This window comes from Macaca fascicularis, chromosome 11, assembly GCF_037993035.2.
Source record: "Macaca fascicularis isolate 582-1 chromosome 11, T2T-MFA8v1.1".
Taxonomy (NCBI): domain Eukaryota; kingdom Metazoa; phylum Chordata; class Mammalia; order Primates; family Cercopithecidae; genus Macaca; species Macaca fascicularis.
The window spans coordinates 21396422-21423962 of NC_088385.1; the positions used below are offsets into that span (position 1 = coordinate 21396422).

Consider the following 27541-nt stretch of genomic DNA (forward strand, 5'->3'; position numbering starts at 1 on the left):
ATATGCCTTGGGAGAACAATTGAGGAATTTAAGGAATTTATCTTGTTCAAATGCCAATTCAATCATCTCTTCTCTACTTAAACCTTCTCTTTGGCTTCTGATTGCCCTTAGGCAAGGCCAGCTGTATCCACTTGTGACCTGCACAGTCACACAGGGCAGGGTGCTGAAAAAGTTCTTGCACTTGGTTTAATACTCTGCTGCCACTGTCTTGAAATTCTTAATAAGTTTTGAAAAACCATCCCCACATTTTTATTTTGCACTGGGCCCACCAATTATGTAGCTGGTCTTGGCCTTTGGATAAACATCAAAACTCTCATCATGGCATTCCAGCAGAATATGGTCTTTGCTATACACTCCTAGAATGTTACTTCTTCAAAACACTTATTGCCATGATAATTCTCGCTTGTGTGTTTATTTGTAGACTAGAAATCCACTGGGGATAATCCATGTCCATATGGTTCGCCATTGTATCCCTGGGGTCATGTACAGTGTCTGGGCTACTATAGTTGTTCAATAAATAATTACTGAATAAATTATTGATGACAAAAAGAACAATTATGGTGGACACCTGGATATTCTCTATCAAGGTAGCGTGGCATTTGTAAAATAATTTTCGATTTTGGTTTTTTCTTTCTTGTCCTTATCAAAATGATGCTATTCCACCCAAACTGATTACTTCATATGTAAATGTCCTGGCACAAGAAATTCAAGGCCTCCCAACCACTAAAATTACCTTAACGTTATCACTTGGAATAAAAAAATCTACAAATTATTACACTAAATATTATGGATACCAGACTCAACAAAGCAGTAACCAAAAAAGTTGCTGGATTTTAATTTAAGTGTGACATGATCCTATATATTCTCCCAAAATTAATATAGCCCACATACCAAATAATACCTCCGCAAAAAATAAAATAAAATTATCTACTCACATCTACTACATAGCTTTGACACACAGAAGATAGATATTTGTCAAGGTATGGAAATAATAACATAGGTAATGGAGTAGAACATGATCAAACCCAGCAATTGTCAGGGTTAAGAGGATGAGTTAATGAGCATGATTAAGCACCATTAATAATTACAAATGATTGCAAACAGAAGCTTTCAATCATTACCTCATATCACTACCTCCCATTTGAGATGTTAATTTAAAAGAGAACTTGAGGCCATGCTGTCTACATGGCAGGGTCTCACTAGTTAATGGTCTAGCTACTTGCTCTGGCAGAGCCCAGATCAATTATCCACGGGTTGAAGTATGGTACTCAGGTTTTCAATTAAAATGTTAATGATGTGAAAGGCCAAGCAGTGTAAGAATAGAACTATTTAAAAATAAATACTTGTATTAAGTTGTTTCTGAAACATTCAGTTGAAAGCTTTGAAATAGTAGCCATTTTGCTATGTTGTATGACCTCATGTTTTTAATTAGAAAAATATTTTAGACTTTTGCATGTCTCTAATCTGGGAAGGAAAAGATTAAAAAATGATGAGTTAGAGGGTTTTCTCTAATTACCTCATCTCTAACATCTGGGCGTGAAGAATATAACTAAAATCTAAGAAATCAAGCAATAAAAAATCTATATCTGTGTTAGGGAAACACCAAAAAAACAAGAAAAATCACAATATCGAATATAATTGGGTGATAGATGAAATAGAGTGAGAAAGATTGTGTACACTAATTTCACCTTTGTCTTTACTCACTTAGGAAACAAGTATTGTCAAAAGAAATAAAAAGTCTAACGCTATTAAATAAAGGCAACTGCTAAAACAAAAGTAGCAACTTTCTTAGATATCATAAATACGTGAAAATAAAAGCAAATTACTTAGCAAAAGACTTCCTTTAAAAATCATAAAAATAATAATATAAAGCATTAAGACAAACCTAAGAGAAAACTAATCTATTATATTAATAAGTATAAATGGGCTTAACTCATCTATTAAGGAAGTTCTTTTTCAAACTGGAATAAAAATGCAAATTATAACTCTCTGTGAAAACACACCTAAAACAAAGTGATGGTAAAAGGTTGAAAATTAAAATACAGCCATGGGTATATTAGGCAAAGCAGAGAATATTCAATCAGAGGTCACAATCTTGACGAAGAAAAGGAGGAATTTAGGCTAAAAAGCATCGACTTAAATAAGAGATAGAATTTTATAATGAGTACAATTCTCAGTAAAGATAGGCACAGTTATGACTACATAGCAAATGATATGACAGCCACATATATAAAGCAGAAATTATTGAACACACAAGAAGAAACACACAAAAACACACTGGTAGTAGGACACTCTAATTCACGTCTTGATTTATGAAAGCCCAAATGGAAAAAACTAAGTAGATTTATAGAAAAATAAAGTAATTAATAAGTCAAATTTTTTATCCTGAAAAAAATGTATCTTCTCTTCAAATGCCTGTGAAAGTTTATAAAATAGATGATATATTTGACTACAGAAAAGCTCAATAAAGTCCAAAAAGTAAAAATAATGTAGTTGAAATTCTTTAATCATTTTATCACTTTAACGAAGTGAAAATGTAATGGAAATTTTCAGAAAACTAGAAGACAGTTAGGTTTAGGAATTAAAAAAAAATCTTTTGAACAACTGGTGGATCAAAAGGATTACAAAAAAAATTTGCTAAATTTCTAAAGACTAGCGATAGGGAAATACTACATCTCAGAAACCATGAAAGATAAAACTATGCTCAGAGGAAAATTGGAATAAGAGTTACAAACCAAATGAAACAAACAAAAAAAGGATAAAGATAAAAGTAGATTTCAATTAGTTAGAACAAAGAAAACAGTGGAACAAATTAGAAGTAGAAAGTAAACAATAAAATAAATAAGTCACTATCTAACCTAATCAAAAATGGGGAGTAATACAAGTACACAAATATTAAAACAAAAGGAAATGCAAGAATTAACCATAGAAAGATGAAATTATACAATAGTAACAGACTACCTGTTCAATTCCAGAAAATACATTTGTAAATCTGTCTGAAATTGATAATTTTCTAGGAAAACAAAATTTACTTGGCCCAGAGAAGATAATTCTAACAAGATTAAGTTTGATAAATACAATATAATGCTTCAAAATGCAAGCAAAACTTTTACATTTTTAAAAAAGTACCAAGTTCAGATGATTTCCAGAGGAATTCTACCAAACTCTTTAAAAGCAGACAATTTCACTGTTACTTAAACACTTCCAGAGCAGAGAAAAAGAAAGAAAATTTTCCATATTACTTTTATGATGCACAAAAAGTATTTATACCAGTAGCTTCTAGGATTACAAGGGTGGCAAATAAGAAATCACAGACCAATCTCACTTATGAATATCAATGAAAAATTCTAAATACAGTATTAGCCAAAATAATCCATCAGCACACTAAAGGAATATAATTCACCATGACAGAAATGCAAGAACAGTTCAATATTAGTACTATGCATAATATATAATACATATTATCATATTGATGTATTTAAGGATAAAAATCACATGGTCACCTCTATAGACCCTGAAAAGGCATTTGATAAAATTGAATGAACTTTCTTAATAAAACAACCAATAAAATAAAAATTAAAAAAAATAAAATCCTGTCATTTGTGGTAACTTGAATGGAACTGGAGGACATTATGTTAAGTGAAATAAGCCAGGAACAGAAAGTTAAACACCATATATTTTCACTCATATGTGGAAGCTTAAAAACATTTATCTCAAAGGAGTAAAAAGTAGAACAGAGGATACTAGAGGATGAGAAGGGTGGGGGTAAAGGAGAGATGGAGAGAGTTTTTTTTAAAGAATACAAAATTACAGCTAGATAGGTGGAATAAGATCTAGTGTTCTATACCACGTAGGATGTAGGGTGACTATAGTTAACGATAATATGTTAATGATGAATCTGTAAATTACTTTGGGCAGTATGGCCATTTTAATGATATTGATACTTCGAGTCTGTGGACATGGAATTTTTTTTCATTCAAATTACCAATGTCTTTTTTTACAGAATTTGAAAAAACTATTCTAAAATTCATATGGAACAACAACAACAAAAGCCCAAATAGCAAAACAAAAAGAACAAAGTCAGAGGCATCACATTACCTGACTTTCAACTATACTAGACATTAGAGAGCCGGGCTGAGGGAAATACAGGGGTAGAGGAAGCAGCAGAAAGCCCTGTGAGCTCGCTGGGTCCCCAAGCAGCCATTCCTGCCTGGCACCACAGGGATCTATCAGTGGGGTGGCCAGAGGAGGGGGTAGAACTGCACAGGGAGAAAGAATTCTCTAGCTGAACTGTGTAACAATTTGAATGGGGCTAGAAGCCTCCTGGCCAGAACTCAGGGGAGGGTGTGAATCTGGCTTGCAGACTTCACAGGCAGGGGAAGAACTAAAGCCCTTTTCTTTTGCAACAGGGAGGTGGAAAACTTTGGGCAAGTTTTCAAGCCTGACTCACCTCACTCGAGGCTGTTGCAGCGGACAGGTGGGAGTGAGACTGGCCCTTCAGTTTGCCTGGGAGCTGGGTGAGGCCTGTGACTGCTGGCTTTCCCCCACTTCCCTGGCAACCTGCATGACTTAGCAGAGGCAGCTATAATCCTCCTAGGCACACAACTCCAGTGACCTGGGACCTCACCCCCACCCCCCACAGCAGTCGCAGCAAGACCAGTCCAAGGAGAGTCTGAGCTCAGACACACCTAGCCCCGCCCCCATCTGATGGTCCCTGCCTGCCCACCCTTGTAGTGGGCGACAAAGAACATATAATCTTGGGAGTTCTAGGACCCTGCCCACTGCTGGTCCCCCTCCACGCTACTAGAGCTGATGCTTTCTGGAAAGCGCCACCTCCTGGCAGGAGGCCATCGGCACAAGAGCATTAAACCACCAAAGCTAAGGACCCCCACAGAGTCTATTGCACCCTCTGCCACCTCACCAAAACAGATGCTGGTATCCATGGCTGAGAGACCCATAGATGGTACAAATCAAAGGACTCTGTGCAGACAACCCCCAATACCAGCCCAAAGCCAGGTAGGCTCGCTGGGTGGATGAACCCAGAAGAGAGACAACAATCACCACAGTTGGGCTCACAGGAAGCTACATCCACAGGAAAAGGGGGAGAGTGCTACATCAAGGAACACCCCATGGGACAAAAAAATCTGAACAACATCCTTTAGCCCTAGACTTTCCCTCGGACAGAGACTACCCAAATGAGAAGGAACCAGAAAACCAACCCTGGTAATATGACAAAACAAAGCTCATTAACACCCACCAAAGATCACACTAGTTCACCAGCAGTGGATCCAAACCAAGAAGAAATCCCTGATTTACCTGAAAAAATATTCAAGAGGTTAGTTATTAAGCTAATCAGGGAAAGTCCAGAGAAAGGCAAAGGCCAATGCAAGGAGATCCAAAATATGTTTCAAGAAGTGAAGGGAAAAATATTCAAGGAAATAGATAGCTTAAAAAAATAAAATATTCAGGAAAATTTGGACACACTTTTAGAAATGCAAAATGCTCTGGAAATTCTCAGCAATATAATTGAACAAGTAGAAGAAAGAAATTCAGAGCTTGAAGACAAGGCCTTTGAATTAACTTAATCTAACAAAAACAAAGAAAAAAAGAATAAGAAAATATGAACAAAGCCTCCAAGAAGTCTGGGATTATGTTAAATGACCAAACCTAAGAATAATCGGTGTTCCTTAGAAAGAAGACATTTCTAAAAGCTTGGAAAACATATCTTGGGGAATAATCAAGCAAAACTTCCCCAGCCTTGCTAGAGTCCTAGACATGCAAATAGAAGAAGCGCCAAGAACACCTGGGAATTCCTGGCAAAAAGTTCTTCTCCTAAGCACATTGTCCTCAGGTTATCCAAATTAAGACAAAGGAAAGAATCTTAAGACCTGTGAGACAGAAGCACCAGTTAACCTATAAAGGAAAAGCTATCAGATTAACAGCAGATTTCTCAGAAAAAAACCTACAAGCCAGAAAGCATTTGGGCCCTATATTCAGCCTCCTAAAACAAAACAATTATCAGCCAAGAGTTTTATATCCAGTGAAACTAAGCATCATTTATGAAGGAAAGATACAGTCTTTTTCAGACAAACAAATGCTGAGAGAATTCACCATTACCAAACCACTACTACAGGAACTGCTAAAAAGAGCTCCAAATCTTCAAACAAACCCTGGAAATACATCAAAAAGAATATCTTTAAAGCATACATCACACAGGACCTATAAAACAAAAATGCAAGTTAAAAAGCTAAACAAAGCAAGACAAACAATCAAACAAAAAACGAAAGTACACAGGCAACAAAGAGCATGATGAATGCAATTTCATGGCCTAGAACCCAAAGCAAATGTAATAAAAACAAATTTAATTAGCTGGGACCTAATTAAACTAAAGCATCTTTGTACAGTAAAAGGAACAGTCAGCAGAGTAAACAGACAACCCACAGAGTGAGAGAAAATCTTCACAGTCTATACATCTGACAGAGGACTAATATCCAAAATCTATAATGAACTCAAACAAATTAGTAAGAAAAAAACAAACAATTCTATCAAAAATTAGGCTAAGGTCATGAATAGACAATTCTCAAAAGAAGATATATACAAATGGCCAACAAACATATGAAAAAATGCTCACTGTCACTAATGATCAGGAAAATGCAAATCAAAACCACAACGCAATACCACCTTACTCCAGCAAGAATGGCCATAATAAAAAGATCAAAAACCAGTAGATGTTGGCATGGGTGTGGCAATCAGGGAACACTTCTTCACTGCTAGTGGGAATGTAAACTAGGGAAATAAAGCTGCACACCTATAGTCATCTGACCTTCGATAGAGCCAAAAAAACAAGCAAGGGGGAAAGGACTTCCTGTTCAATAAATGGTTGTTATATACATATATAAAATGCACACTTTATATAGTAAGTTTATATCTATATGTAACATATAATTGATATCTATATATCAATTTTGTATTTGATACTTTTGTTGAATTCTCTTATTTATGATAGACATATTATCCTCTTAGGTAGGAAAATTCAACATCGTAAAGACATATATTTCCAATTAATTTTGAAATGTAATAAAATTTTTAAAAAATATTAGCAGGTTTTCTTCCAAGTAGATAGCCTAATTCTACAGTACATAAACAAAGAAAAGAAAGAAAAAATAGAAAAGCTTAGTAAAAACAGAGCAATGAGTGAAGACAAGGCCCACTAGATATCAAAACATATTATAAAACCTCAATAATTAAAACAGTGCTGTGTCAGTGCATAAATAGATGAATAAATACAATGTAATAGGATTTTCAAAAATATCTGTATGGCCAAATACAGTCAGGAGTTTAGTATGCGACCAAAACTGTAAGGGAAAATTCAAAAAATGGTGTTGGGATACTATACTTCATACCATATGCCAGGATAAGTAACAAATGGAGGAAGTATTTTAAATATAAGTAATGAAATCACACATGTGACAATGAAAACAGAAAATCTCCTTTATAATCTTGAAATGAATTACTATAGCTGTGACTCCAAAATCCAGAAGCCATAACAACCCTGCATGCCATAAAGCACCATAGCAAACTCAAAAAAAATAAAAAGGTAAATGACAAAATGGGTGAAATTTTTACAATTCATTACAGACGAGAGATTTGTTATCTAACACCTAACTATCATGTAGAATATGATAAGAAAAAGATATACAACCAAATAAAAAATTGAGTAAATAGTATAAAAAGATAACCCACAAAAAAGAAAATACAAGTGACTCTTAACGATGTGAAAAGATACTCAACCTCACTCAGATAAATGCAAATTTAAATTACACTGACACCATTTTTTTCTAATCAGATTGGCAAAACTCCAAAAATTTAATTAACAAGCTTGGTTATAAATCAGCAGGCACTCATACGCTGCTGGTAATAATGCAAATTGTTAGAACCTCCATGGAAGGCAATTGGCAATATTCATCAAAATTACAAATGCTAATACTCTTTGACCTGCAATCCTGATATTGGAAGTTTATCTTGTGATATTTGTGTATATAAAAACCATTTATTGAACAGGAAGTCCTTTCCCCCTTGCTTGTTTTTTTGGCTCTATGGAAGATCAGATGACTATAGGTGTCATCTGATATGGGTATCTCGGCCAAGTTTAAGTAAGGTACAATGATGTACCTGCATCATTGTACAGAATGATGCAGGTACGAAATGATTCATGCAACATGATTTTTAATAGCTGCAAAACATTGGAAACAATCCACCTGCCCATGAATTAGCAACTGGTTATAGTATTTTCATATAATGGAATACTAAGAACCTATATTTTAGAAAATAAAGATATGTATTACTGATATGAAAATATCTCCAAGATATATGTGGAGAATGATGAATACACTATGCTTATTAAAAAGAGTGAAATAGAAGTACTTATCTATATTTGCAAATATGAAGCAACTCCCCCCCCAAAAATGTATCCCTCTGGAGAGATATATTGGAAACTAATAAAATAATGATGGGAGAACTGGGTGGACAGATGTTAGGAAGACTTTTTATGTGTACTTAAAATTTTTTTCATATGAATATATCATCTGAAAAAAGTGAAAACTTGAGATACCATTTTCTAATGCCAATGGACGTATTTTGCATAATAAGCAATGTATTAGCTGCTGTAGTAATGCATCAAGCATCTCAACACAATCATCCTTAAAGTCAAAAATATTTTAACAGTTCTTGGGGTTACTATAAATGGTTAATCTAAGCATAGTTGAATCCTTCAGACTAACTTGAAGCAGAAGACCAACATATCCTAGCGTCTTCTTGAACATATTAAGCTATTCACAAATGTCCCTCTTGAGTTCATTTAAGCTGTTTTTCTTACGTTGTCGCCTGGCTTATAAACCAGGCACTTATAAACACAGACTTTGGAGATCACTTAAACCTGTACCATTTATTGTCTCTATGACTTTGGATCAAGTGCCTGAGTTTCCTCATGTGTAAAATGGAGATAATACAAATTTCATAGATTTGCTATGATGATTGAATGGGTTACTGTACATAAAGCTCTTAGCCTGGCACACAGTCAAAGCTACAGAAATATTAAGTGTCTCTACTCCTACTAAGACATTGACTACTGAGTGTCAGTTCCTAGTGGTGTGAATTTTCACTGGGTTCTGAGCTCTGGCATGTTTTGATGGATACTTTAGTTACTAATCTTGCACAAGAGGTCGAGGGGGAAATATCTTCAGTCAGTTCAAGTGGCAATTGTACTTGTACTATTTAGGCAGTCAATCACAAATTTATGCTAATTTTCTCCCTTCGAATTAAAACTTATCTGATTAAATACATTGGATGTCTACTTAACAATTCTTCTACTCTGTAATTCAAATATAATGTTCATTGTGCTTCATAACGTCATCAGCATTTTTAACACCTTTATACCAAACATCTATTTATTATGAAATGCAATTTACTTCAGTCTTACTCAGAATTAACTCATACTATCTCTAACTCACATCTCCCAGTTATTGTAATCAAGATATTACTAGTGATTTCTTATTATATTACCATTTCAATGGTAAAAAATATCCTTTTCAATGTCAGAAATCCATATTATTAACAATAAAATTAATATCACCTCATATAATGTATAAATTACTCAAATAAACGTAGAAAGCTTTGAAAAGTTATATATTTTAAAATTATACTGATCAGGTATAACTACACTGCTCGGGTATAATTTTCAAATATTAGAGAAGATTAGAAAGTTAGGATTAACTATCTGATGACCATTGACAAATTCTTTGTTATTAATAAATTGATCTCTAAATTCCCCCAGATAACATACAACCAGAGATTATAAGGGAAATATTAGTAAAACTATAAATTATGTTTAATCCTTGGGCAGTAAACAATAAATTTTTAATTAAAAAAACTAAAATTCTCATTTTAATGATGTGATACAACTCAAAAGAAAAATTAAAGTTACTGTTGTTATTAAATAAATGTTTAATGTGCACATTATGGAGTAAGCATTGGCTTATGCCCCTTGGGGATATAGGGGTAAAAAGTAAGCCCTGAGATAGATTGTAATCCCCTAAACAAATTGAGACATATAAAATAATTACAATGTAAATATTCCATGATAATGGCTGTGCTAGGAGAGTTCAGGGAGAGATGACCACACAAACTATTTTGCATTTTAATTAAGCTTTGAAGAAAGTTAGAAGTTCAATAGACAAAAATAGTTAACAAGATCATTTTAATTGCAAGGAATAATATGAGAAACTACTAGAAAGAAATAGTAGAGCCTGCTTGTAGAACTAAACATATGAATGAAAGTATAGAATAAAAGTGGGAAATAAAACAGTAATAAGAAGTTACAATACAAGGCTGACAAATTTAGACCTTTTTTATAAGCAATGGAAATCTATGAAAGGCATTTTGATCAAGATAATTTTATAAAAGTTATTGTCTGAAACTTACATTGGTAATGGTATACAAATAGATTTGGATTCTGTGCAGGGAGTGGGAGGAGTGAGAGAATGTCCTAGTAGTTTAGGCAAAACGTTTATATGAATTTGAATTAGGTGCTATGGGATGAGAAAAAAGAGATTAGTACAAATTAACCACTTACTATGTCACAACTTTTGAATTTTATCAGTTAATCATCTCAACCACCCATCTCAAAAAGTAACTATTATTTCCATTTTATATAAAGTTGATTAATTTAGTCATGATGACAAAGTCATGAGTAGTAGTGCTGGGCCTTGAACCTCAGGTTCACTGATTTCTAAAGGCCACACTTTTAATCTCTGTGACCTCTAATACTTCAAGCTCGTTATAATGAATGCTAAGGAGAAAACTGGAGCCAAAATGACACTGAGGTTTTAAGCTTAAGTTGTTGAGAAAATAATGGTATCAATCAAAGCAAAATATGCAATATTAGGGGAAGAGTTAAAGGTTAGACACAAATTCCATCTCTAATCAACTCCACCTCCTGAAAAGCATTAAGATTCTTCAACATTATCTGAAGAATGTTTATTCTACTTATTATTTATTGGTCCTGTTTTAGTTTTTAAATGTTTGATTGCTCCTGTGCTGAGCCTTTTCCAACTGAACTCACTGAAATTCTACTCTTTTATCAGGTGAGAAGTTTCCAGACAAGAAGCCTAAGGTGCAGTTAGTCATATCCTACGAGGATGTGAAGCTGACCATACTGGTGAAACACATGAAAAACATTGTAAGTTTATTATGTATAATAAGAAACATATAAGCCTACATTCAGAAATCACTTACCTCCTTTGGGCAATTAGTGTCAACATTAGTTAGAGGAATGGGTATCTCGGCCAAGTTTAAGTAAGGAACAATGAGCCAATTACAATATTTTTGCCTCGGGATGACTGTGATCCTTGGGGTAAAGACTCTAAAATACTTCACAAGGAAAGTCCTAGAATGAACATTAAACTTCATTCAAAATGTCAGGAAAAAACCAGGGAAAAGGCTCTGAAATAACCGGATTAGCTGGAGGATCGAAGGATAAAAGAAAAAAGGCTGGGTCCCAAAAATTTCCAACTATCTCAACATGCGGAACTTGGTGGAGAATTCACTCCGTCTCTTTGCATCACGCCAGTACCTTCCCTGAAACCAAGAACTCTTAGGGTTCTCTCCCAAACTCCCATTGTACATTGACCTTATAGCATCATACAGTTATCATATTGTGATGTAATTCCTTATGCGTGTTTCCTTCTCCTCAAAAAATAATAGTGTTTTGAGAACGGAAACCCCATCTTTGTTTCCGTGTCCCCATCCCAGAACCTAGAACAAAATCTGTAGTTAGCCTCCAAAGAAAACTAAAAATTCCACTCTCTATTACATGCCACTTAAGGTTGGCGCAAGTCAGAGGCATTGATGGTAACTGGATCATATCATTAAGAAAGAGAAGAAGCTTTCTGTGTCACAGGGCAAGTGACTAATGACCTGAGTTGGGGTATAGCAAACATAGAAGGAAAACACTAAACCTCACCAACTATTTTAATCTCCCTTGAGCCTAGACAAAACAGGTTCTCCACATGGTAAAAATTTCCCAGGAGACTATGTCAGATGTGGAGAAAGTCAGTAACACAATTTTTGCTCTCTTCTTTGTGCACATAAATCTCTGAGGATGCCTTTGGAAGGATCTAAAAGAGCAAACTCTTCTCCATATGACACGAGTCCATAACATATTAAAACAACAAATATTTGTTTGGTGAACAAATAATTGGCATAATTTGAAAAGAATACATTCATTACAAATTCATTATTATTCAGACATCCAAGAAGGCGTGTTTGTAAACCTCTGGTGTTCACTATCAGCAATTTTTGTAGTATCTGGACAAATATTTTAAAATTTTCTTGCAAATCTTTTACTAATTAAAACAATTATTTTCCATTGTTTTTCACTAGATAATCACCTTAAATAAGAATAGCAGTTTTTTGAGAAACCCTTACATTGCAAAATGAAGATTCAGTTCGACATTGTTTATGGCTACATGCATGTTGATGAATTTTAAGCAACTATATAAACATAAATGATAAAACAATAGAATGTTAAGAAATATTGTTAATCAAATTAACAAAACTTATATATGTATTTCATATATGAAAATAAGCCTTGACCACAGTCCTCTTAGAAATGATATATTTATTCCAGTAATGTTATCATTGCTCAAAACATTTTAGAGCATGCCTGATGAAATTGCTTTTAGACTGGGCATGTAAACCAAACAGTAAACTTGGTGATATTACTCAATGGTCACTCCTGATTTTTGATCAAAAGTGATATTAACCAACCTGGTCACCCATTTCATTCACCAGATGAATCACCAAATTACTTTTGACAGTTTTCAAAAATGCATTTTACACTCAGATGAAATTACAGTACCAATGAAGATCTTCAAAATAAATGTGATGCAAGCATGAAGCAGGGATAGGAGGAGTGAATGGGAAAGAGCAAGAGTTTAAGATTGAGAGTTTAAAATTGAGATCAAGTTATAGGTAAATAGAAAATGACCAAATGACCCTAAAAATAGTGAAAAAACACTTAGGGCCATGAGAACCTCTACATTACCAATGCTCTCAAAAAGAGCTATTAATGATGTAGTAATACTTGCTTCAGTCTGCCTTCTCAGTTTACTTACTAGTTCCTCTCTTCTCTCTAAGCTCTTAACATTGAAAGGTTTTATTTTAGTGCCCTAAAATTCAATCCTAGACCTCTCCTCTTTTTCTACCTCTAGCCTCATGGCTTTAAACATTACTTACTTGTTTTTCTTTTCCAAATCTACAATTCCAGCTTGGAACTCTCATCTGAAATCCAGAGTTGTATGTACAACTGACTATCAACAACCCTAGTATAAATATAATAGGTGTCTCAGACTCAATATGCACCAAACTTCTCATGACTTCCCCTCTAAACCTACATCATTTGCCACCTTTTTCATCTCAGTAAATAGCACCTTCATTCTCTAGTTACTCAGGTTAAAACCTTAGAGTCGTTTTGACTCCTCTCCTTCCCCACAAGCTACATCCATTTTACCAGCAAATTCTGTTACTCTGCTTTCAAAATAAATCCAGAACACACCAACTTTCTCCTCCACTGCTTCCATTTTTGGTTCAAGTCACCAGCATCTCTTACTTGAATTACTGCTGCAGTTTCTTAACAGTTGTCCCTGCTTCTGTCCTTCTTTATAATCTCTTTTTAATCTAGCAGCCAGAATGTTCCTTTGAGAATAGAAGTCAGATCCTGTCATTCCTCCCTTCATATCCCTTTGGGGAAGGAGTCTCCTATAGCTTGTAACCAAAGTCAAGGTACTTGTTAATGACCTGTGAGACCCTATCAATCTGCTCTCTTGACCTCTTAACCTCATCTCCTACCACAGACTCCCTCAGTCACTCCATGCCAGCCTCAGTGCCTTCTTTGCTGTTCCTTGAATATGGCAGGCTTGTTGCTGCCCCAGGACTTTCGTATCTGCTACTCCATTTACCTAGAATGCTCTTCGCAAGTTCATGGATCAATATTCTCTATGGCTCAATCTCACATGTCCTGAATGCCTGTATTTTACTGACACCTTTTCAGTAAAGTCCTATCTGATTCCCAAATGCAAAACTGCAACACTGCTCCCCTTTGTTGCCACTTTCAATCTTTCTTTTCTACTTTATTTTCTTTCCTCCCCTGTGCCACTGCTATAACCCAAGGTGTATAGAATAGGGCCAAGTATATAGTAGGTGTCAGTAAAGCCTTGGTTAAATAAAAGAATATCAACTTACTTCTCATGTGAACAACTAAGAATTAGGATGTTTTCATCTTCCAAAAATCATCACAGCAAAGTTATGCATTGCATTTTCCACAGCTTCCTTTAAATGATTATTTTGTTTCTTCTGCTTAAAACAACTTTCTACTATAAATGACGTAAAAAATCCATCTATAAATTCTCAACATATTTTATTTGCTAATTTCAAGTTTTAGCTAATTGTTATTTATTTGTCAATCCTTTAGTATGTTCACATGCCAAAATAATAGACTAAAATTGGGCTTGATTTTATATTAATGTTAAAATGAATTATTATGCCTAGAGTTCTGTTATGTTTAATATTAAGTTTGATGAAAAGTATTGTTTATCTTTTATTAAATCTATGAAGCTTTGCTCTGAGAGTTACTTTCCTCCTGTGAGATCCCAAGCTAAAATAAAATTGCTAAAATTATTTCCCTTTCAAAGCATCACAATATGATTCACTCTAGCAAACAGAGACTGATGAAGTAGTGTAAGTATTTAAAAGCTTGTCCATGGCCGGGCGCGGTGGCTCACACCTGTAATCCCAGCACTTTGGGAGGCCAAGGCAGGTGGATCACGAGGTCAGGAGATCGAGACCATCCTGGCTACCACTGTGAAACCTCGTCTCTACTAAAAATACAAAAAAGTAGCTGGGCATGGTGGCATGTGCCTGTAGTCCCAGCCGCTGGGGAGGCTGAGGCAGGAGAATGGCGTGAATCCAGGAGGCAGAACTTACAGTGAGCTGAGATCGTACCACTGCACTCCAGCCTGGGCGACAGAGCAAGACTCAGTCTCAAAAAACAAACAAACAAACAAACAAACAAAAAGCTTGGCCACGGTTTTTTAAAACACTATGACAAAGAAACATAAAAATCAGTTCGATCTGAAATATTTTTTAAAACCCCCTCTAGCACTTTTCCATGTATCCTTCCTTAAAATGCTGTCTTCCATTGACTTCTACAATGTCTCTCCATGCATTTTCTGCTGACTTCATGGATTTTTTTCTAGTCTGTGTAGTTTCTAGGCTGCTCTCTTCTCTCTGCTCCAGGATATTCACATTCCAGAAGGTGCTAAACATAGCCAATAGGATGAAACTCTCTTCTGATATTGAATCTACCCACACATTCTCAGGCTCTTAAAACAAGGAGCAAGAAATGTCAGGAATGATAGAAGATAACTCAAATGTGGTACCATTCAATCCTTTCATAAAACACAAGATGGGAAAAGTAGTTTCGATATGAAAATTAACACGAGAGAGAGAGAAGTAGAGTCAAACACAAGAACCCACACACACACTAAAACTGTATTACTTTTAATTTTTTATTTAAACTCTTCTTTTACATTTTTAATGTGTCTGAGTGTAACCTGGGGTTTCTTGTTTTTAAAATACATTTTTCTGGGTGCCACTCCTAGTAATTTTGATTCTGTAAGTATAGATTGGGCTATCTGCATCTGCGCAATACAGGCATCTCTTGGTCCCATGGCTTCCTCTACCGTCTCTTTCATTTCTAGACTTGTTTTCGTCTCTCCTGCTGCAGAATATGAGCATTCCAGAAGGCTCTCTGGTGCAAATGGTTCATGGACCTCTTTGAAAAAATAACACAAGTGGCTAGTACCCTAATGTCCCAAATGGCACTCTACACACAATGTGGTGAGCTCGGTACTTGGCACCAAGTGAACTGTGGTGCCTTTGAAGTAGAACAGAGACAACACTTAGACTTGGTAAGGATAACAGTTGAGGGTTGTGAAAATAAAGCACAGACTATGGCAATGTTTGACATATAAAAACATCAATGTTCTGCATATCCTTCTAAAATTAGCTTGGCTGGGTCCCCTGATAGTCTTAATTTTTTGTTGTTTTTAAAATCTCTATACTTAAAGGAAATTTGTCTTTGTTTCAACCTAGATGCACTTCAATCTAAATAAATGTCAGTTCTTAATATTAAGGATGATTTCCGAATGACAATTATCTTATCAAATGCATTTTCCTTCATCCATGAATAAAAATTGTTCTTCCAGAGTTGGCCCATTTTCACATTGATCTACCATTTCAAAGAATAAGATACAAAGCAAAGGATAGTGAAGAGTACCTGTCCAGATCTGGATAGTCTGTTGTGTTTCATGACTTTTTTTGCCAAAGAAACATTGACCCTCAAAGATTACCTATTTTTTTAATGAAATAAACCATTAATTGTTCTAAAACCTGTTATCACTGACCTCTTTCTAATAGCCAACAAACACCTTTAACCAGCCCTTCCTTTTTGAACATTTGGTTACCAGCTTTTTCATGAAACTTCGCTGGACATTGGCACCAAGCAAACCGTGTCTGCACATTCTCTAAACCATCTGGACAGCACTGTTTCTGAGGCTTCCTTGGCTCTTGTAAATTTAAGATAGATGGATGTGTAGCGGTTTAATAAATGTTGGCTTTACCCTTGCTCTTAAATGTGAAGATTTTCCAGTATTCAGGGTTTTAACTTTTGAAACTAATTTCCTAAGAAATTTTATCCAGTCTTGAAACTTCAAAGGTAATATGAATTACTACTAAATTTATATCTCTACATTCGATTTTTCTCTGACCTTCATTTACATATTTCCAACTGCCCAATATCTTGCCATCTCTTTAAACCAAACAGTTATACAATATGGTCCTCTGCTTACCAATGAAACCATCTTTCATTCTGAATTACTTATTTCTATAAATTGTTGCACCATCATCAAGTAATTCCTGATCAAAACTTCTCTATAATTAATTTTCTTTTCTTTTCTTATTTCAATACTTTTTAGGGAACGGGTGCTTTTTGGCTGCATGGAAAAGTTCCTTAGTGTTGATTTCTGAGATTTTGGTGCTCTCATCACCCAAGCAGTGTACACTGTACCCAACGTGTAGTCTTTTATTTCTCACCCACTTCCCACCCTTCCCCCTAAGTCCCTAAAGTTCATTATATCATTCTTATTCCTTTGCATCTTCATAGCTTAGCTCTCACCTATACATGAGAACATAAAATGTTTAGTTTTCCATTCCTGAGTTGCTTCACTTAGAATAATGATCTCCAGCTCCATGTAGGTTTCTGCCAGTGCCATTATTTCATTCATTTTTATGGCTGAGTAGCATTCCATGGTGTGTGTGTATATATGTATACCATGGTGGTATTACTCAATGGTCACACCCAAATGTGATATATATATTTTAGGTAAATATATATATCACATTTTTTTTCACTTGTTGGTTGATGGGCATCTAGGCTGGTTCCATATTTTTGCAATTGCAAATTGTGCTGCAATAAACATACATGTGCAAGTGTCTTTCATATAATGACTTCTTTTCCTCTGGGTAGATGCCCAGTAGTGAGATTGCTGGATGAAATGGTAGTTCTACTTTTTTTCTATATTTCAATTGATTCTTTTTTTTTTTTTTTTTGATTCGGACTCTCGCTCTGTTGCCCTGGCTGGAGTGCAGCGGCGCCATCTAGGCTTACTGCAAGCTCCTCCTCCTGGGTCCATGCCATTCTGCCTCAGCCTCCAGAAAAGCTGGGACTACAGGCACCCACCCCCACGCCCGGCTAAATTTTTGTATTTTTAGTAGTGACGGGGTTTCACTGTGTTAGCCAGGATGGTTTCGATCTCCTGACCTCGTGATCCGCCCGCCTCCACCTCCCAAATTGCTGGGATTACAGGCGTAAGCCACTCCTCCCAGCTTCAATTCGTTCTTTTACCCATATATATAATCATCAACAAATCCTTTTAGTTTCTTTTAGATTACTTTTATTAGTCTCAAAATCCTATTCAACATTATTGATTCATCTATGGGTTACTTTGATTGGCTGCTATAATATTCCTTTCCTTGTTTTCTTCTCTTAATTCTCTCCTGCACAAAACATTCTAAGACTGCATTGTACTATATCAATAAAAAATTTTAACAGAGTCTCTGTAAATTTGAAATTTCTTAGCTTCAAACCTTATAGTACTATACAATCTAGCTATAACCTACCTCTAATCACCTCTCAACACAAAATTTGTTTTCTATCTAGATGGATCATTCATTATTAACTAAACATACACCACTCATTCTATCTGACTAGGTCATATATCTATTTACCGTCTATTTACTTTTACATCCAATGTAATCTTCTGGGCTTAGGTCAAATCACTCACCCTCCCTGAAGTTCCTGGGTCACTCCTGTTCCTAGTGACCTTTCTCTTTGGAAACTTTACTATAGATACCATCTATTTGATATTCACTGCCTTATCTCAGCCCTTCAGACTTGGATTATCTTAATTTATCCTGCAGTTTCAATTGTATTGAGAATTCGCTGAGTATAAAAAGCTATGGAAAATGTATTTTGAATACAGTGGTTAGCACAATACTATGCCCTTAACACACAGTTGTTAAATAAGCGAATGTTTGCTTAAGTGTACATCATGTGAAAAATATCCAAAATCCAGAGAAGTTTGAGCTATCTTTATAAATCAATAGCTTTTATCTGTGAATTCAGCTACCTATAATACTTGACACTAAACTAAGGATGGTCAAGTGTCAAATATTTGATCTTAACATCCGTCTCACTTAAAAATAAAGTGAATTCTTGTTGAGGGCTTTTTTTTTAATGTTCAAAAACCCTGAACACTTTCCTTCTCTCCAGATGGCATAGCCATCAATGGATAGGTCACCACATGACTAAAATTTCATTTATTCTCTCTCTGTTCTTTTCTGACAGGCTTGTACCCTAATCTCTGCCCTTTCTCCAGATCTCCCTCGATTTTACATTCTGACCTAAAAAAGTTCTAACCTACAAAAGAAGCAATAAAGAACTTTAAAGATTGATGAACAAGTACAGACCTAAAGAGAATAGCAGAAATCTGAAAGTGTATGTTTTATAAAATTGTTTTAAAAGAGTCATTTCATTAGAGCTATATTTTGAATATGCAAAAAATACAAAATGGATTAAATAATTTCCAGAGATTTAAAAAATTTTATTTTTATCCAGTAGTTAAAATACTTTTTATTAACAGCAAATATTAAAATGTAAATGCTGGGAGTCATGCAATTCCTGAGTTAAAACTCTAATCTAAGGCAGATAGGCCTTCATTTTGCCAAAAACATTCAAGTCCTTTTATCTCATCCCTTTAGCTTACTGAGTGGCAGAATCTTCTTTCTCCTGCTTTATGCATTCTGTTTTCCTTCAGGGGAGATTTTTGCTATCTGAGGTAGCAGTCTACCTGTACTGACCACCTATTTCAGTTATTTGTCCTTCTAAAAATTTGTAAGTGTGCATACAGAGAGATTACCTCAAAAAAAGTGTCACGTATCATTCAACTCATTGGAATCCTGCAAATAAACACGTGATACATTCCTTCCTTGCTGCGTGACTTATATATGAACTATAGACTCTCCGACTTTTCCAGGTTTTTTGTCTTCAGTTTCACTTGCTTTCTATGAATATCATGAAAAGCTATTTTGCCTATATAATGTATGCCAAGAACTGTCACTTTTATATACATTTCACCAAAAGAGAGGAAATTTTGTACGCATATTCACAAAATAGTAAACAGAAAATTCAGCAAGTTTAAATATTTTTCCAAGATCTCATAACTAAGGGCTGAGATCTAAAGCCTTCACAATTATGAGCCCTTATTTTTTATTCTAGATTGTATTATAGCATTAGCAGTCTATTTTTCTACTATGTACCTCTAAGCTATGCCTGTTCCTGCCAGACACTGCCCAGAAAGACTCTTCAAATGTTTGCCTGGCTCATTAAAAACAATTTCCAGCCAGAGACCTGAGCATCTTCTTCTGTATCCCTGAAATATCCTCAAGGATAGTGGCTACATTGTCCTTGGCACACCCTCTATAGTGGAGGCATTACCTAGCTAAATGAAAGAGGATAAAGAGCAAAAGACACTAGGTGTAATATGAAACCTTTGATGGGCTGATTATAATAGGCTCTAAAGTATGTGCTGAGAATTAAAATTAGCTCTTCCGGTTGTGTCATGTGGCATAAGACCACCACAGCCCATCCCTCCTACTGATTACAACTATAATTTATGAAAATATATTTTTAAAACTATATAAGACACCTTAAAAATAAACAAAAGGAGGCAAATTGTGAAAGGAAATCAGAAGTTGGAGATTTACCCACATAAGGACGTTTTCTCTTTTTCTTTTTTTTTCTTTGTTAATTTATGTGCCTGTAGAGCTGTGCCCTGAGGGTGGACGCTAGTTGCAGAGAAGCAAGATGGTAGTGGCAGCTCTGACAGCAAAATCTCCAACAGAAACTGTGTTTCTGACTGAAAGAACCAAGAAACGTGGCTTGTGTTTGCCAGAGACTGTAAGAAAATCCCTGATAAAAGACAGAAGGGTATGCACTAACCCTGTGAATAAATCTACACAATTCTCAGCCTAATCCCTGAGCTGCTATTGAGCAGGACAGACTTATATGAGAACAAAAAAGCCTTTGCAAATTGAACTGAGATTTGAACACCTGAAAACAAAAGTTAGAACAGAATTTATATTCCTAATATAACTAGGTTGATTGCCTACTTAAAAACGTCAACTTTCTCCAGAAGATTAAACAGCACAGAGTTTCCACCACATAACATTAAAAATATCCACAATATAACTCAAAATTGCTTATATAATACCCAGGAAAATTTGAACAATCCTCAGTTGAAAAGACGATAGATACACTCTGAAATGATCCAGATTTCGGAACTATTGGGCAACATTTTAAAGCAGCTATAATAACTATCCTCCATGAGGTAAGAAAAAAACACACTTGAAATTAATGAAATGTTAGGAATTGTTGGCAAGAAATAAAAATGACAAAACAAATGTACATTTAAAGACTGAAAAATAAAATACCTAAAATGACAAGTCTTGCTGGATGGACTCAAGAGAAGAATGAAGATGACAGTGAACTTGAAGATAGACTCATAGAAATTATCCAAGCTAAAGAATGTAGAGGAAAAAAGAATGAAATAAAAGAGAAGAGAAGATTGGGAGTCTGCTGGAAAATATCTAAAGATCTTACATTTGTGCCTTTGGAATCCAAGAAAGACAGAAGAAAGAGATTGGGGCAGAAAAATATTTGAAGAATTGATAGCCAGAAACTTAGTGAAAGACATAAATTTAATTATATTTCATATTATTTAATTATATATTACACATTGTAATAAAACTGCTGAAAATCGAAGACAATCTAAAAATATCTTGCAACAGCTAGGGAAAAACAACATATGGTATATGGAGGAACAATGAAATACTGTAGTCTAGACACTATGGAAAAACAGCAGAAGGTAGAAGACAGTGGAACGTCTTTAAAATGTTAGGAAAAAAGGAAAGAACTGTGAGCTTGGAATTCTGTCACCAGAGAAAATATCCTCAGCAGCAAAGGAGAAAGAAATACATATTCCAGTAAAAAAAAAAAAAAAACAACAACAAAAAAAAAAAAAAAAAAAAAAAACGCAAAGAATTTGCCCCAAGTAGACAAACGCTACAAACAAAAAAAGCTAAAGATTTTAATCTCATTCTAGTTTTTTAAGACGGAAGCTATGGCCAATTTGAGATGTTTCATCTTTTATAACATAGGTAATTAGTGTTATAATTTTTTTCTGAGTAATGCTTTAGCTGTATCCCCAAAATTTTGGTATGGTATATTTTCATTTTCTTTCAGTTTATAATTCTTCTAATTTCTCTTCTGATTTTTTCCTTGATTTTGGATTATTCAGACACATGCTGTTTCATTTCAAGTATTTGGAAAATTTCCAGAGATGTATCTGTTATTAATATCTAATAATTGCATTATGCTCAAAGAATACACTTTGTATGATTTTAATTTTTTAAAATATATTGAAACTTGTTTTATGTCCCAGGCATGACACATATTGGTAAATATCCCATGTCCAATTGAGAAGGATATGTGTTCTCCTGTTGTTAAATGGACGGTTCTGTGAAAGTCAATTAAGTCACATTGATTATGTTGTTCAAGTCTTTTATAGCCTTACTAATTCTCTGTATACTAGTTCTATGAATTATTAAGAGAAAGGTATTAAAATCTCTCTAATTTTTAATTTGTATAATGTTGCATACACATGTAAGATTTGTCCCCTTGATTAATTAGCCCTGTCATCATTATAAAATGAATATCTTTATTTCTGGTAGTATTTTTTGCTCTCAAAAATACTTTTCCAGGTAGTTATATAGATAATTCAGCTTTCTTTTGATTACTATTAGCATGGTATAGCTTTTCTATTCTTTTATTCTTAACCTATTTGTGTCTTTACATTTAAAGTGGGTTTCTTGTACATATGACAGATAAAGAGATAAATGATTAGATGGATAGATGGATAGATAGATAGATAGATAACCATACTGTAGGGTACAGCTAGTAATCTCTGGCATATAAACGTATTGAACCTATACTCATCCATAACTCTTTAAATTTTCCCAAGTGCTATTGCTAAGCCACCTTTTTTTAAAATTATGAATTTGCAGAGTGAGTTTTCTACACCCAAAAGAAGAAACTGACATTCAATCTATCATTTTTAACCTTGTTGGATACAGTTAATCATTCCAGTCCCTCTTAATCCTGGTTATTTAATCCAGCATATTCACATTATTGATACATTCACTCTGAGGTTATTGACACGTTCACATCGCGTGCTTATATATTTCTTTAAACCATGATAAAACTATTTAGTGGTACAGGATAAAGATAAGTATCTAAGGTATATAGGTAGAAAATGCTTATATTTTACCTCTAAATTAATAGGTTCTTCTTTTTCAATCCATATTCTTCCTGTAGTACGAAAAATATATGAATTTAATCCAGGATTTTATATGTTCCATACAGTTTCTCAATAATCACTAACAATGGATAGTTCATCTTCTCTTATTTGTACAATTTTTTTCAGCACCTGGCAATAGAGGCTGAGGATCAGGATATTTGGAATCAGTTAAGGCAGTTCAAAACAATTTGGAAAAAAAAAAAGGGTTTAATTGCTGATTAGCTCATAAACAACTCATCAGCATTTGGTATTTAGTACATTCTAAAAAATAAATGAAGCTTAAAACCTTACTTCTTACATGTTATTAAAATAGAGAAATAGAAAAACTTGCCCAATTTCACAAGACATTGCAGTGACAAAATCTGGGATCTAATTAGAATTCTGTATTTTTAGAAGAAATTTAGTTTATATGTATTGAGTTAGAAAAAGAATTATATCTACTAGACTGTGACTTCTGTCCAGTTGATAACTTTGTCAAGTCAAAGATTAAATATGTATAACATGTTTTTTATATATATGTTATTTACATATATGTATATACATATATACATATATATAACAAGATGATTATACCAGTGAGTTTACTTCTTTGAAGGCAGTAGCTATTTTGATCTCCTTTTTGTGCTCTCTTACAATCATGCAAAGTGCTAGACACATGGTGGTTAGATTTTTAAATTTATTTTAAAACAATTATTGAAAATCACCTGTTTATCATAAGATTCTTATTACTGGCTTAAATTGATGTGAAATGAAGTAGGAGACCATCCTAATTTAATTCATAAAGACCTGAAATTATTCCACTTTTATATTAACCAACACACACAGTTGGAAAGATTCTACCATTTATTTTTTATTGGATATTGACAAATTATAGTTTTGTATATACATATGGGGGACGTAAATACAAAAGTGATATTATGATTTTTTAATACAATGTGGAATGATTAAATTAAGTTAATTAACATATCACCTCAAATATTTAACTTTTTGTGATTAAAAAATTGGAAATTTGCTCTTAGTGATACTGAAATGTACAGTACTCAATTATTAGTGACATTCAGCTTGCTGTGCTATTGATCTCAAAAAAACCCCATATTTATCTTGTCTAACTAGGCTTTGTAACTTTGACTAGCATTTCCCCATTTCCCACATACTGATTTCAAATCTTTCATGTAAATGCCCAGATATGGGGTTGCTGGTTTATATGGCAATCCTGTTTTCAGTTTCTGAGGAACTTCCATACTGGTTTTAAAAATGGTCGTACTAATTTACATTCCCACTAACAGTGACAAGGGTTCCCTTTTCTCCACATTCTTGTCAATAATTGTCTTTTGCCTTTTTGATAATAGCTATTCTAACAGGTGTAAGGTGATATCGCCTTCTGATTTTAATGCATCTGCCTAATAATTAGTGATGTTGAGCATTTTTTTCATGTATCTGTTAGTCATTCATAGGTCTTCTTTGGATGTATGTCTACCTGGGTTTCTGGACCCACTTCTTAATTGAATTGTTTTCTTTCTATAGAGTTGAATTCCTCATATAATTTGGATATTAATTCCTTATCAGACATATGGCTTGCAAATATTTTTTCCTTTCTATAGCTTGTCTCTTTGCATTGTTTATTGTTTCTTTTGCACAGCATTTGTTGTAATCTTATTTGTCTATCTTTGCATTTGTTGTCTGTGCTTTGGGATCAAATCTAAAAAATCATTGCCCAGACCAATGTCATGTAGATTTATCTTTGACATTTATTCTCATAGTTTTACAGTTTAAAGTCTTATATTTAAGTCTTTAATTCATTTTGAGTTGATTTTTATGTGTGGTGTGAGATAAGGGTTCAATTTTATTCTTTTGCATATGAATACCCAGTTTTTCCAACACTATTAATTAAAGAGGCTGTCCTTTTCTCATTGTATATTATTGTCACTCTTGTTGATCAATTGACCGTACATGTGGGGGTTCCTGGGCTCTCTAATCTGTTCCATTGGGCTGATATGTTTATTTGTATGCCAGTACTAGCTGTTTAATTACCATCATTTTGTTGTATAGTTTGAAATCGGGTAGTGTGATGCCTCAGGGTTTGTTGTTTTTGCTCATGATGGCCTTGGCTATTTGGAGTTTTTTGTGGTTCTGTATGAATTTTAGGACTCCTTTTTTTCTATATGTATGAGAAATGAATTTGGAATTCTGATAGGGTTTGCACTGAATCTGTAGATCACTTTTGGGAAATATGGACATTTTAAGAATATTAAGTATTCCAGTCCATGAATACAGGCTATCTTTCCATGTATTTGTGTTTTCTTCCATTGTTTTCCATTAACGTTTCATATTTTTCAGTGTACAGGTCTTTTGCCTCCTTTGTTAAATTTGTTCCTAAATATTTATTGTAGCTATTGCAAATGGAATTATTCTCTTGATATCCTTTTTGGAAAGTTCATTGTTAGTCTAGAGAATTGCTACTGATCTTTGTATGTTGATTTTGTATCCTGCAACTTCGCTGAATTCATTTATCAGTTCTAACAGTTTTTTGGTGGTGTCTTTTGAGTTTTCTGTATATAAAATCATGCAATCTGCAAACAAAGATGGTTTAGCTTCTTCTTTTCCAGTTTGTATGACTTTTATTTCTTTCTCCTTTGTAATTGCTCAGGATAGAAAATCTAGTGCTATATTGAATAGAAGTGGTTGGAATAGGCATCCTTGTCCTGTTCTAGATCTTAGAGGAAAAGTTTTCAAGTTTTCTCCATTGAGTATGATGTTAGCTATGGGTTTGTCATATATGGCCTTAATTGTGCTGAGATGCATTCTTTCCATGCCAAATTTCTTGAAAGTTTTTATCATAAAAGAATGTTGAATTTAATTAAATGCTTCTTTTTTCTAGTGAGATGATTACATGATTTTCGTCCTTCATTCTGTTAATGCAATGTATCACATTAACTGATTTGCATATGTCAAATCATCCCTGCATCTCAGGAATAAATCCCACTTGCTCATGGTCAATGATCCTTTAAATGTGTTGCTGAATTTGATTTGCTAGCATTTTGTTGAGGATTTTCATGTCTACGAATATGTTTGTGAAGACTGTTGGCCTGTAGTTTTCTTTTCTTGTGATCTTCTTGTCTCCCTATATTTTAAGAATAATGCTGGTCTTATAAAAGGAGTATTTCTTCCTCTTCAGTAATTTTTGGCAAAGTTTGTGGCAAATTGGTATTATTTCTTCATTAAATATTTGATAGAATACAGCAGTGAAGGCATCAGGTCCTGGGCTTTTTTTTGAGGAGAGACTTTTTATTACTGCTTCAATCTCTTCTCTCATTAATGATCTATTCAGATTTTCTATTTCTTCATGATTCAGTCTTCATAAATATATGTGTCTAAGAATTAATCCATTTCTTTTATATTATCCAGTGTTTTGGCATACAATTGTCTATAATAGTCTCTTATGATCTTTTGTATTCTTTTGGTGCCAGTTGTAATAGCACTTATTTAATTTCTGATTTTAATTTGAGTCCTCTTTTTTTCTCCTGCTTAGTTTAACTACAAGTTTGTTGATTTTGTTTATCTTTTTAAAAGTCAAACTCTGAGTTTTGTTGATCTTTGTATTTTTTTTTTGTATTCTCATTTATTTCTGCTCTGTTCTTCATTATTTCTTTTCTTCTGCTAACATTGGGCTTAGTTTGTTCTGCTTTTTCTATTTCCTTTAAGCATCACATTAAGTTGTTTATTTGCAAGTTTTGTTCTTATTTGATATCGACATTTATTGTTACAAACTTTCTTTTTAAACCTGTTTTTGCTATATCTCACGTTTTGTTATGTTTTCTTTTTTCCTTGTCTCAAGGTATTTTTTAATTACCCTTTTAATTTCTTCATTGACCCATTGGCCATTCAGGGGCATGTTGTTTACTTTCTATTTATTTGTTAATTTTCTAAAATTCCTCCTGTTATTGATTTCTACTCACATATTATTGTGGTTAGAAAAGGTACTTGCTGTGATTTCAATCTTCCTAATTTTTCTAAGGCTTTTATTATGGCTTAACATATGATCTATCCTGAACAATATTCTGTGTGTGCTTAACAGAAAACTTTATTATGTTGCTATGGGATGAAATGTTCCAGATACGTCCGTTGTGTCCTTTTGGTCTAAAGTGTTGTTCAAATTCAGTGTTTCCTTATTAATTTTCTGTATGGATGATCTGTCCACTATTGAAAGTGATATATTGACGTTCCCTACTGTTATTGTATTGAAAGCAATCTATCCCTTCAGATCCCTTAATATTTGCTTTATACATATAGCTCCTTCACTGTTGGGAGCATATATTTTAAAATTGCTATGTCCTCTTGGTGAATTGACCCTTTTACCATTATACAATGTCTTTCTTTGTCTCTTTTTGTAGATTTTTTTATTTAAAGTTTATTTTGTCTGATATAATTATTGCTACCCTTGCTCTTTTTTG

General features: G+C 34.1%; 1 protein-coding gene across 6 annotated transcripts in view; it reads left to right on the forward strand.

The window, feature by feature from the left end:
• Positions 1-27541, forward strand: part of PIK3C2G (phosphatidylinositol-4-phosphate 3-kinase catalytic subunit type 2 gamma) — a 422558-nt gene that overhangs the window by 366198 nt on the left and 28819 nt on the right. For all 6 annotated transcript variants that reach the window (XM_005570265.5, XM_074005892.1, XM_005570267.5 and 3 more), the window contains one exon: positions 11142-11236. In XM_005570265.5, coding sequence (XP_005570322.3) covers positions 11142-11236 — 95 coding nt within the window. The remainder of the gene's footprint in view (positions 1-11141; positions 11237-27541) is intronic.